The sequence below is a fragment of the Chaetodon auriga genome, chromosome 2, assembly GCF_051107435.1.
Source record: "Chaetodon auriga isolate fChaAug3 chromosome 2, fChaAug3.hap1, whole genome shotgun sequence".
NCBI lineage: Eukaryota > Metazoa > Chordata > Actinopteri > Chaetodontiformes > Chaetodontidae > Chaetodon > Chaetodon auriga.
In genome coordinates this window covers 10,761,260-10,773,617 of record NC_135075.1, presented here as the reverse complement: position 1 = coordinate 10,773,617, position 12,358 = coordinate 10,761,260, and the positions used below count along the sequence as shown (strand labels likewise).

The following is a 12,358-nucleotide window of genomic DNA, read 5'->3' as shown; positions in this document are numbered from 1 at the left end:
GACCGACCTCTGAATTTGATTAAAAACTGCTTGGTTGATGCCTAAAGGTCTACACTAAGCTTAAAATTCATTTTATGGGGAAAATGAATGAATATTGGATGTCCTTCCACATGGTCAATTTTTGTGCATTTAGAGCCGAAGTTGCGATTTATTTTTCTTTTTTTCTGTAGGTATACTAATCTACAACAGAAACCTAAAGCGTTGCCGACATCGCCTAACGTGGATTTCTGTACATCTCGTCAATTTGTCCCATTCTTGTGCGATTTTTTTTCCTTCTTCCATGTCCCCCCTCTCTACGCCACTCGGCGGAGCTCACAGACTTCCCCTCTCTGGAAATCAAATCATCTAATCCACATGACTTTGGAAATGGCAGAGGAAGCTAATAAGCCGTCGTCTCACCGGTACAACACCCGTGTTTGTTCTTAACAATAACGAGCACTCGGAACCGTCAGAGGAATCCTCCATCAGTGTGTTTTACTTTCGCCTGTGGGACCGCATTTCAGCACCACGGAGCTGTCCGCCGTCCAGGAGCGAAGCGAGGACGCAGCGACATACTGCTGCTGCTGCTGCTGCTGCTGCTGCTGCCGTCGCAGATGAGGGAGGCTTTAAGATGATATAAAATGTGTTTCAAGCACAAAATCAAACCACCTAAGAACGACATCCACCTCCTCAATCACATTCCATCTACAGCGGATGTGTATTTCTTGCAATCGACAAATGTCAGGTGTAAATTGCTGTTCGGACAATTGTGCAGCTTATTAATTAATAAGAAGAGTGTGCATGTCAGTCACGAAGTAATAAATTCGTGAGTTCGTGAATGTGTGGTTCTTTGCTCTGAGCAGGAGCACAAAGGAGCGTATTCTCTATATTTCTCTATTTATAGACCCTCTCCCCTTGGTGGAATGTACCACTTGGTCTTCACATAAGAAAAGAGGAGGGGGGCAGAAAACTCTGCGTTTGATATATGCCGAGTTTTTAGTGGCCCCTTTTTATTCAAACCTCCCCACCGCTCCGGCAGAGATTGAGCCGGTCCTGTCCGTTTAAACCGAGAAGACACCCATACCGACTCCTCAATGCAAAAAAATAAAAGGGTGCCAAGAAGCTGGGACGAGGGAACGTGGGTGTAAATAGACAGTGAGCGCTCTTGGTCTCTCTCTCTCCCTCTCTCTCTCTCCCTCCCCCTTCTCTTTTTCTCTCTGTCTCTCTTTTATGAAATCAATGAACGAGTTATTGGGTAGGACATAAATATAAGGAATCAAAGCCTCCACCGGGACCAACGGCATTGCGCGCTTTTGATATGCGTCTTCGCCAAATGCTACATGTGTTTTCACTTCAGTGTAAATATTGGCTTTGATAGGACGAGAGCGGAATCAGCTCTGGCACGGCTTGGTCTCGGAACCAAATTTTGACCAAGACTTCCACCAGCTTTTTTTCAACGTAAAACGATTCTCCACCGTCACCATCAGCTGCTGTTGTACCCATCCCAACTCACTGGCCGGTCCGAAGATGGCAACTTTAACCAACGGGCAGGTGGACGGCACGGTGCACGGTGTCGGTGTGGTCTCCGCCAGCACGAACGGGCTCGTGAACGGATTAAGCCACAGCCACAGCCCGGTGGGCTGCCCAGCCACCATCCCCATGAAGGACCACGATGCCATCAAACTCTTCATCGGTCAGATCCCCCGCAACCTGGACGAGAAGGACCTCCGGCCCCTCTTCGAGGAGTTCGGCAAGATCTACGAGCTCACTGTGCTGAAGGACCGCTTCACGGGCATGCACAAAGGTGGGTTATGCCCATATTCCTTGAGACAACTATGGCTGTACTTGTTTTTGTCAGCGTGAAATCTGTCACACGTTGGTCAAAGTGAGGATCCTGAATAATGCAGGATTTGATGGGTCGAACTGCACGATTGTTGGCAAATTGTGCAAATTTTCTGTATGTCTGAAGCCTGAATGACTTCATGCACGCTGTTGTCGGGATTTGTGGCACCAAAAAAACAAAAAAACAAAAAAAAAGGAGACATTTATTCTTTTGTTAGACTTGCCGTTGTTTTGTTCTCCGATTCAGTGCATCATTTTCTACCTTACTGAGCAAACATATCCAAGCATGAGAGTGTCACGAATCGGGAGTCACGACGGCATAAATTTATGTAGGGTGATGTTAGGAGGAGCAATGTTCCTATTTGGGCAGTGTGCACGGGAGTATTCACACATCTAGTCCGGCGGTTGTAAACGTGCTTTCATTCACTACAGTTCTAAATCCAGGCCATTAACCTCACGTTTTCACGTTGCAATAGCGGGGAGGCTGTGTTTGATTGCCCGCAGCACCGTACACTCTTTTGCCCGTAACTCTCAGTGTGTGTGTGTGTGTGTGTGTGTGTGTGTGTGTGTGTGTCTCTGTTGGGGGGGGGGGGGGGGGGGCTGGTGGTGCGGGGGGGAGCGGTCGCGCGTGCACGTGTGTACGCACGTGTGCAACACAAGAGGAGTAGGCCTATGAATATATTGTACTTTTGTTCAGCCTTTCAGCTTTTCAACAATTCCAGGTGTTGGCGATCTGAGTTATGTCTTCTTGAAGATGAAAACTTAGCTAGAAAATAGAAAGTTAAATTGGCCAGAAATATGTTTTTAATTGATTTTCAACTTTTCTAACCGTGCACAGTTTATTAGATCTATTTTATAACTTTTCCAACTGTGACTGACACAGCAGGTCCAGTAAGGATGCCGGTAAATGATCATAAACTTTTGGTGTAACAATGCTACATGGCCTTTTGGTGTTATATTAACGACCAGCCTTGTATTTTTGGTGCAACAGGACTGATGGTGCTTTATTCCTTTATTTTATTTTCTTCTCTCAAGGGAACAGTCATTCTCCGCAAATCACCCTCTAATGAGAGGTCACTAATTGATCTGCTATACCTGCAGGACATCTCCCAGGGGAGCAGAGTACATTAAGAATGAGCTATCACTTTTTGGAAGTCCGCCCCCCCTCCCGTTTAAAGCCCCCTCTGCCTCATGTAAACAATGTGTGACATGCGCCATGTGTCAGGAAATGATTATGATATACAAATAATTTCAGGGGGCGGTGATTGTCTGCAGGCATGGGGAAACCAAAGAGGTGGAGAAGGAGAAGGAGGGGGGGGTTATCTTTTATTAATAGCCCAGCTGTAGTAGCAACTCCCTGTTGGACAGTTAATCACCAGTGGCCCCAGAACTATAGGCACGGCTCACCAGCTGATTCTAAGAACTGTCTCCTCACCGCGATATACGGCCCTGCTTCCCGGGCTGGGCCCCCGCTTTCATTAGCGAGCCCCCGCTGCGCTCATATTTTAACTAGCTAGAGGCACTAGCTACTCCCTGGCTCACCAGCTCACTGGCTCACTGCAAGCTGCTTGAAGGCCACATTCCCTCCACAGATTCCTAGCACCTTCCTGAGATTTCCATAGAAGATTCCCAAATTAGCAGTAAAAGACAGCACGTCCCACAAATAACAGGCGAAGTGACTGACTGTGTGCACTGCCGTCATACTGGTTTTATTGAAGACTACACAGCATCACATGAATCAGGTATAGTACGCTATCACAGCAAGAGTTTGAAACAAGAGTAAATACACTTACAAGCAAATTTACAAATATTTTGAAGAGAAATATTTCACGCTGTATCTAATGTTTCTGTGTCTTGTAAAATGAAAACCGTTCAAAGCTGTTTTAACTGTTGATGCCAATGGCAGTCTTATGTTCAAGAAACACATTCATCCTTGACTTCTGCATTTGAAAGTGCAGCTGTTTTTCCTGGATTTTCTGTTTAAGGTCAGGCTCACCATTGCCAACCAGCAGCTGAAAAACCTTGACCTCAACAGTGGTGGTTTAGAAAAAATGTTGTACATTTTGTACATATATGTACATTTATGCATGTACATGTTAACGATCTGTCACTGCTCTTCCCTCTCCCCATTTCCCTCATCTCCTGCATGCCGTTTGGATTTTTCAGGGTCGTGCTATAGTGTAGAGAGAGTCGAAGCGAGGGCATGATGACCCTTTAAGGAGTGAAATGTTCCGGTGAAGTCTACAGAACTGCCCCAAAGAAAACTTCTACTCTTCTCTTCCATCTTTTCTCCTCTTCATTTACTCTGCTTGATCCATTGCTCGCTTTCATTCTTTCCCGCCTTTTGTCCTCACTTCAAGTACTTGCACTGACATGTTGCCTGTTCAGTGACAGTGCATCATGTCAGATAATGGCTGTGGTAGAACAAAGCCTCAGCTCCAGCCGGAGATTGTAGATGATCACCTGTCATTCCTTTTACAGTAATTTTTTTTTTTTTTTTTTAAATGGCACACACTTGGTTACTGTCATCGTTAATGTAAAGTCTCATTTGGGGATACTGTTGCATTCATTTGACTTTACTCAAACAGACATGGCACTTTTATAAAGAAATAAGCGTGGGTTTCAGCTAGATAATACAGAGCTTTTTTTTCTGGTACGGCAGGTAATAAAAGGCCCTCCTGTTCTGCTGTACATCAACAAGCCTACAGAAACAGCCTTTGCTATGATAATGCTACCTCTGAAGAAAGAGACCCCTATTATAGCCATTGTCAGCCGTGCCTGTGATACTATTGCCATAACCCTCCCCATAATGACTCCATGTATCACTCGTAATCTAGTCTTTAGGATTCTGTCCCCTTGGAATGGAGGGGTGGAAGGAGCGGGGAGGAGGGGAGCATGGGACGGGGGTCTGCAGACGCTGGGAGTGGGCGCAGGGACACCAGTGCAGGCCCACATTCTCCCAATGATTTTATTTCTCTCCCCTCTGCGACCGAGCCATGCTAATAGAGGCCATTTATAATGGTCACCGGCTGCTGCTGCTGCTGCTGCTACCAAGCACAACGGGGCTGAGAGGCACGGCTAGCACAAAGAGCCAGCCCTTTCTCTTCTCTCTGGCATTGCAGCATGGGAGGTGGGGATCTATTCAAGAGGAGAAGGTACAGATATGATTGCTAGCACAATTCATCAGCCTGATTTCATGTAATAATCACCGGGGCAATTGAGCTGCGATGATATGAGGAAGAAATTTAATAACTGAAGGTGTTATCTATTATTTACTGCTGTCACATCTTCAGGCGCTATTGTGTTCCAGGCCAAACTTTTATTGTCGACATCTTTGTATTTTTTCCGAGCAAATGTAAATGCAACTGTCACCAAGTTTGTTTTACTGCTCTAGTTTCATTTATTGGTAATTTAATGCGTATAATATATTTATCCTCGGCCAAACTAAATACATTAGCAACAGCTTTCGCCACGAGATCTGATGGTTAAAGTAGATGCAAAGCCAAAGAGTTGCTCAAAGTCAAAACAAGTGTTGAAACTTCATTTAGATTTGGGCCAAATGGTCCTTTTTGACAGGCCTTTAGCAGAGCTTTTAAAGAAGAAAACTGCAGTGATTAGTGATAATACTTTGGCTGTTTTTCATCCATTTTGTAATTTAGCATAAATACTTGAGAAAATGATTATATAATCATATAAGGTTTAATATGTTTGAAATCAAACAAGTGGAGATACAGTGTAATGACCACTAGTAATCTTGTTCAAATTTACCCATGCTGCAGATGGTTTATGCTACAGATGGGGGCTATAATCTGCGCCGGTCATAAAGGGAGTTATGGTTCCCTCTGAACGCCTATGGTTTTGATATGTCAGCCCTTTTAACTGAACGTGTCAGGGGAGCAGGTTCAGAGCAGATCATTGGGCTCGGCGTGTTTGGTGAGGCCAGGAAGTCATGATGCCAAAAACATGAAGGACCCATGCTGTGTTTTATTGCAGGCAATTAGGTGTTACAGGTTGCCATTAGAGGAGTGGCGTCTGCGAAAAAAGGGAGGATAAAACCAAATTTGCCTTTGAACAAAGAAAGAAGTGCATGTGTGTGTCTTTTTCGTCCTGCAGGTCTGCGTTAATGCAGCATGTGTTCCGGCCGAAAAATTTCACTCTCGTTGCATCATCCTCTCTGTGGGATCCCTCTCTCTCCTCCTCTCGCATTTGGTTTGGGATGAGTGTGTGTGTGTGTGTGTGTGTGTGTGTGTGTGTGTGTGTGTGTGTGTGTGCCTGTGTGTGTGTGTTTATGTGCTCCTCCTCTCCTCCCTGGCCCAGAATCCTCCACTCAGCTCAGCTCTGAATGCACGCTCAGGCCCCACATTGTGCCCCGTTTCTATGAAGGCGCATCACAATCCATTTTGAGTGCTTTGTCAGAGAGAAAGGCAACCTGTGTCATAGAGGAGGTCGCTTCTTCCCAAAGTACGCTCGACCACCAGCGCCCCACCGCACACCGCCACCCCTGTCCTGGCAGAGCCCTGAACTGCCAAGCAACAAGAGGGAAACAAGAGGCGGAGCCAGAGCGAGGAGTACAGTGAGCCTAATTTGTCAGGAGGGCCGTTGTCAAGGCAGCACTGCCTCTGTTGTCCATTATTATTGGAGGGGACTGTCAGATGGGGGACGGCTGATGGCCGAGCAGGGAGCCAGTTAGTCACAGTGAGAGATGACCGCACCAAGCCAAAGGAGGGAGTGCTCATGAAGCTCCTGCAAGGATTAGCATGCTAACAGCAAGTTTGGAGTCATGGTGCCTGTCAGGGAGGTGGAGCCCTCTGGCTCGTCTGACCTCGGCAGTCCTCTCATTAAAACCACTGACCTTTACATACAGAGAAAGACAGAGACAGTGTAAAGAGATGGCTGCACCGACACGTTCATCTCAGTTCACTTCCTAACACGAACAAGCTGACGTACATTCAGCCCTGAGTTAAGGAAAAACATATAAGTGTAAGTGTGTAGAGTATATGAAGTACATCAATGGCATAGGAAGCAATAACAGACAAAAGCTTTCAAATTGTGTAGTGCAACTGAAACAACTGTCAGTTAAAGTTAAAATACTACAATCCATTGGCACAAAACTTTTGTGATGATCGTTGAGGAGCGCATTCCCGTCCAGTATCATACCGTAAAATGGTTCAGTCAGCATATATCAGCGTGTTCGTGTGTAGTTAATGGTTCCACATGGCAACGTCATGGCTCACTGTAGACGCAGTGCTGACCTGTGGAGAAGCACAACACCGAGGATTTGTGGCCATCATTACGAATCATAGAGGCTGCTGATCTCAACAACTTTCACATAGATAGATAGATAGATAGATAGATAGATAGATAGATAGATAGATAGACAACAGCTTTTTATTTACTTTTTTATTACTATTTTCAAATGAATTTCCTGGTGTGGTCTGTGCCAAAGCCAAACTGTGATATCAATATTCTGATATACTAAACACAACAGTGATCCATAATATCAAAAATACTGAATACTGAGAAATACTGAAATATTCATACGTGCAACAAAGAAGCTTTCTTGTGTTCTGACAGTTAAACTCCTCAGCCAATCGCCCAGAGCTGAGTTAAAATAAAGTCTGCCTTAAATGTTTCATCAACATTTGGCCTTTTGCTTTCCATAAAGAGGTGAAACATCTTGCTCTTGCTTCCCTCTTGCTCTTGCTTCCCTCTTGCCATGTTCTTTGCCCTGGTGTACCACTCTTCCAGAGGATGAAAAAAAATCCTTTTTTGACAAATGCTCCTTGGAGAGGTAAATATTTTCTGTTTTCAAGGCTCTTGCATCAGCTAAGTATTATTGTGCTTTGTGTTAAATTTTTAAAAAGTTGGCGCTTTAGGCCTCTTCAATCTTTTAGCAATGCTTAATACCACTTCCAAGCCCCCATGCTTCAAATACCGATGGCCGGTTGTGGAGATGGGGAATGCAATGTTTTTGAAATGTTGGAAATGTCTTACATGTTCTTTTAGGGGTTTCACTTTTGTTCTACTGATGATTTCTTCGTTAATAATAAAGCCTCCTGTGGGGAAATGTTCTGCATTTTTTTAAGGGGTTTTTAAAAATTCACTGTATTTTAGGATTAGGTTAGAGGCTAACTAATATAAAATAATATACTGATGAATATAAAAATATTCAAGCATTTTCATCCATACTGCTTCCATAACTCGGTCAGTTGTATTCCCCTTTGTGAGCTCGTTACATGTGATTTCTGTCTCTTTGTTGGTTTTATATACTTACATATACCTTTCTGTTCCATTTCTGGATTTCTTATCTGTGCCGTGCAATTACACGGGCACCATGCTCCACATGTAGTTGTTCAGTGTAAAAGGCTTAACCGCCATGTTCTTTGTTCACCAGTCACAAGGTTATGAGTCTCCTCTGTGTGTGTGAACTTTGAAACTGGTGTTTTTTGCCTTTTGGATTACAGCTGCTCACCCCTTTTATCAAGCTTTGCACAGTCAGCAGGCATTATGATAGGGAACATTATAATATCCATACCCAATATCTGTATGTGTACAGTATATGTGTGTGTTTATATGGTCGTGTATACATTTTCTCTGTATGTTTGCTGTGTGTTTATCCCGTTATGTGCATATGTTTTACTCATGGTGTCGGGACACAATTCAGTTTAGACAGTCACATTGTGGGGACTCGCCTTCCTTATGGGGACAACATACAAGTCCCCATAATGTAAATCAAAGAATTTTAGCATTAGGGTTAGGATGAGTCTCCAGGAAATGAATGTAAGTCAATGTGATGTCCCCTGAAGTGATGGAAACTGTGTGTGTGTGTGTGTGTGTGTGTGTGTGTGTGTGTGTGTGTGTGTGTTTAATATAGTACTGCATGTCCCAAATGTGAGTTCTAGCTCAAGCAGTGCTGCAGAGTAAACTTTTAACGTTTAATTATAATATTTATATCTTAGGCCCAAACCTGACTCGAACCCTCAGTCTGCACATGAAAAGGGGTCCAGCTGCATCTCTGTCCTGCAGAGAGTCTCTGTGAGGAAACAGCAGCATGACACAGCAGCAATATGAAAAACACAACCAAAGTTTGTCACAGACAACTGTGGCAGTGGCCCATTAATGCATATCCAGCGAGCATTAATTCTTGTTACATATACACTTCAAACTCCATCTGATATCTAATGTTTTCTCATTATTCTCAAGGTCAAGGTACGGTTTCATATCACAGACGAAGCAAATCACTGTTAATACCTAGCGAACAGACACATGTGCTTCCAATTACCATACACAATTGCCTCATATACACTGAACAAATCATTCGGTTTTGGAGATTTATGGTTCATAGAAAGTTGAATTGATGTTTATTCACAACAAAATTGCTAAACATAACTAGAAGTGGCATATCTGGGTCTGCCTGCTGGGATACTCTAAAGCAGGGATTACATGAGCCGTGTACTATTTGTCCCAGACAGAAAGCACGTCAAAGACTGTTGAGCATGTGTGACTTGTCAGGCCAGACGCACATTTAGCCTTCTCTGTATGCATGCGTACAATCTCCTATGCTGTGTGATGACTGCCAGGTTTGAGTGTCCCTGATTCAATTCACTTTCTTCCCATCTCCCTTCATGCCTATTTCATGCCCCCCAATTAAAAATGCACCACGTTGACTTGTAAAAGGAAGGTGGGAATGGAGGTTAGGGCTTTTCAAAGATCTCTCTCAATTATTCAAGGCCAAGTTTGATTCAGAAAATGGAGCAAGATTAATAAGTCATGCAGAAGTTTTCGAGGGTTTGGGTACCAAATGTAATGCAAGATGTTCTGTTGAAACTAGCACAAGCGTCAACCAAAAAGAAATGTTTGTTGTCTATTAGGCTTGACAAGTTTTGATTCCCAGAGTCAGCATCCTACATTTAAACTACAACTTCTTTTTAACAGATGCATGAGGAATATCTGAAGTTAGCGGCTCAGTGTAAAGAATATTCCATTTTAAATTTTAACAGTTTATTAAGTTAAGGCACCGTTCTGAGTGACATAAGGCAACTGATCAGCTTTGAATTTGTATTTGTCTCTAGATACCCACTGGGTCCATATCATTCCATTTTCATTCCCCAAAAACTCTGCACATCAGTGCCTTTTGCTATCAGATATTACCATTCAAATCATATTGGCATCACATTGAGGGAAAGTACATCAAGGCTTTATCCTATCCTGCTGGTTGGAGAGCAGATAGACCAAAACATATCGCTGCAGAGGGAGATGGTGCAAGAGTGCGTAAAACGACAAGGAGCTCAAGACAGAGAGAGAGAGAGGGAGAGAAAAGGAGAGAGAGGGAGAGAGGGAAGGAGAATTAGAGAGATGTTGAAACAGGGATGATGTAAGAGAATGCGTGAAAAGAGGCGAGGGAGATCCATGGAAGAGAGTTCGGGTGGGGGGTTGCACACAAAGACAGACAAAGAATATCAAGAGGCAGAGCGATACACAAGAAAGAGCAGAGATTGTAAAGAGAGGTGCAGACTAAAAATGGAGGCACAGAGAGATTGTTCAATGACAGGCACAGAGTGAGCAAAAGGAGCGAAAGGAAGAGGGAAGGGGCCGACAAGAAAAGACTGAAAAGCAGGAAAGGAAAACGACAGACAGAGAGAGAAGTAGAAAGAGTGAGGGAGTCCCAGAGACAGATGTCGCCCTCGCTGGCCCCGGCAGATTGATAGCTCCTGGCCCAGTTCCATGCCAGGCTTTGACCCCTCTGTCCTCTGCTGTAATTTATAGGCTGCGTTTTGCCGGATTTAAGCACTACTCTGTGGTCATCATGGCTCGAGAAGGGAGAATGACCTTCCTGGGATGGGAGCAGAATCAGACCCCTGCAGCTCCCAGCCACCCTGGGGGTAAATACACAAGTGCTCCTCATATTAGAAGGATCTCTGAGAAAAATGTTAATGGGACAGGTTTTACACCAGATTTGTCCAGAACTTTTTTTTTTTTTTTTCCCGTGTATGTTAACTCCTGCTCTTTTCTTCATGTATTTCCATATGTTAATGTGACAGTGCAGGAGCAGGCTGCAGTATTTAAGTGTTTGTGTGTTGAGTGTGTGAAGAAATTGATGAGTGTGCATGTGCAACATAGCCGCCGGCTGCATTCCAGTACAGTCACATTGCCATCAACATACAGCAGCTGAGAGGTTGAATATCTGATACATTTTGGGTGATACTGGAGAGTTTGGCCTGAAGAAATTTCTTGTCTGCACGCTTTAAAGAACTTTTTTTTCTTAAAGAATTATTGTTGAAGTAAAGCACCGCTGACTCCAGGTGTTTGTTACCTCATACATACATACATACATACATTCTCACTCCTCTAGGCAAATTTATATATTAATGACTATATATGTCAACACATCCTCATCCCTAAACGACTGAATAGGTCAATTACCGATGACAAAATGACATATATCACTGTTGGAGAGCACCAGTGACATGCCTGTGTGATGACGGTGGACCTTCATCAAACCGGACCTTTGCGCTCACGCCATTAATGCTGTAAAATGGTTGCAGTTTGCTTCGGTTTAGGCAGCAAAACTACATGATTAGGTTTAGAAAAAGATCATCATCATCATAAATACATTACTGTGATGTATGTGATGTAACAAATATGATATATATCTTAAAATGGGTCAATGTTCAATGTTCACGCAGGACACAAACAGCGGTGACCATCCATCCATCCATCCACCTTCCTCCAAATGGGAACTTTCTTGCTCTTCGTCCTACATTGATTGACTTCCTCCTTTGCTCCGTCATAAGTACTACAGCCACTAGAGGTCACCACAATAAACGCAAATATTTGTTATCGTAATAAACTGCTCAGATAGTCTACATATACAGTGTTTTTCTGGTGAGGACTGGCTCAAATAAGCAGCAAAGTGTCTCAAGTTTGGAAAAATAAAGATCCTTGGTTTAAGAGTCTGTCATCAGATTTTGATAGAAATATTGCTAAATCTTGATCAATGCACAGAAGTATGTGAGGTCCCATTTTTTCAACTAAGCTCCAGCGACTTCAAACCAATGAGAAAAGAAGAGAAAAAACAAATGCAGAGCTCTCTCATGTGAAATAACCAAATCTGTTTTTATTTTGGCAGAAATTTCAGTGTTCCTATCAGGCCTCATCTGTCATATTAAAAAGCTGACTTTTTAGGTTTTGTAAGGCACATGGGAGGAATACGAGTGTGAATGATTGACATTCTGCTGGATTTAAGCAGGTTCATGCAGTTTGTGGGGATCAATGGCTACCTGAAAACCAGTAAAGACCTTCATGAGTTTATTAACACACGATTGAGGTGGTGAGGAGAGAAATGTACCTGATCTACGGAAATCAATCATATTTTCACTGACTTAGCTCAAAGATAATGACTTTGACAGCACTTGTTAAACTTAACTTGAACATGCGTTCTGTGAGCTGTTCATGTGCTGTGGTGAGCTCACTCGTTTGGTAAGACGTTTATACTGCAGTGCTTTTTCATCAAATCAATATTTATTTCTATGCATTT

At 43.4% G+C, this 12,358-nt stretch overlaps 1 protein-coding gene across 14 annotated transcripts in view; it reads left to right on the top strand.

The window, feature by feature from the left end:
* The first annotated feature begins 1,072 nt into the window (after positions 1-1,072).
* celf4 (CUGBP, Elav-like family member 4) overlaps positions 1,073-12,358 on the top strand; it is an 84,209-nt gene continuing 72,923 nt past the window's right edge. For all 14 annotated transcript variants that reach the window (XM_076753954.1, XM_076753945.1, XM_076753852.1 and 11 more), the window contains exon 1: positions 1,073-1,783. In XM_076753954.1, the coding sequence (XP_076610069.1) occupies positions 1,507-1,783 (277 nt within the window). In that variant the 5' untranslated portion in view covers positions 1,073-1,506. The remainder of the gene's footprint in view (positions 1,784-12,358) is intronic.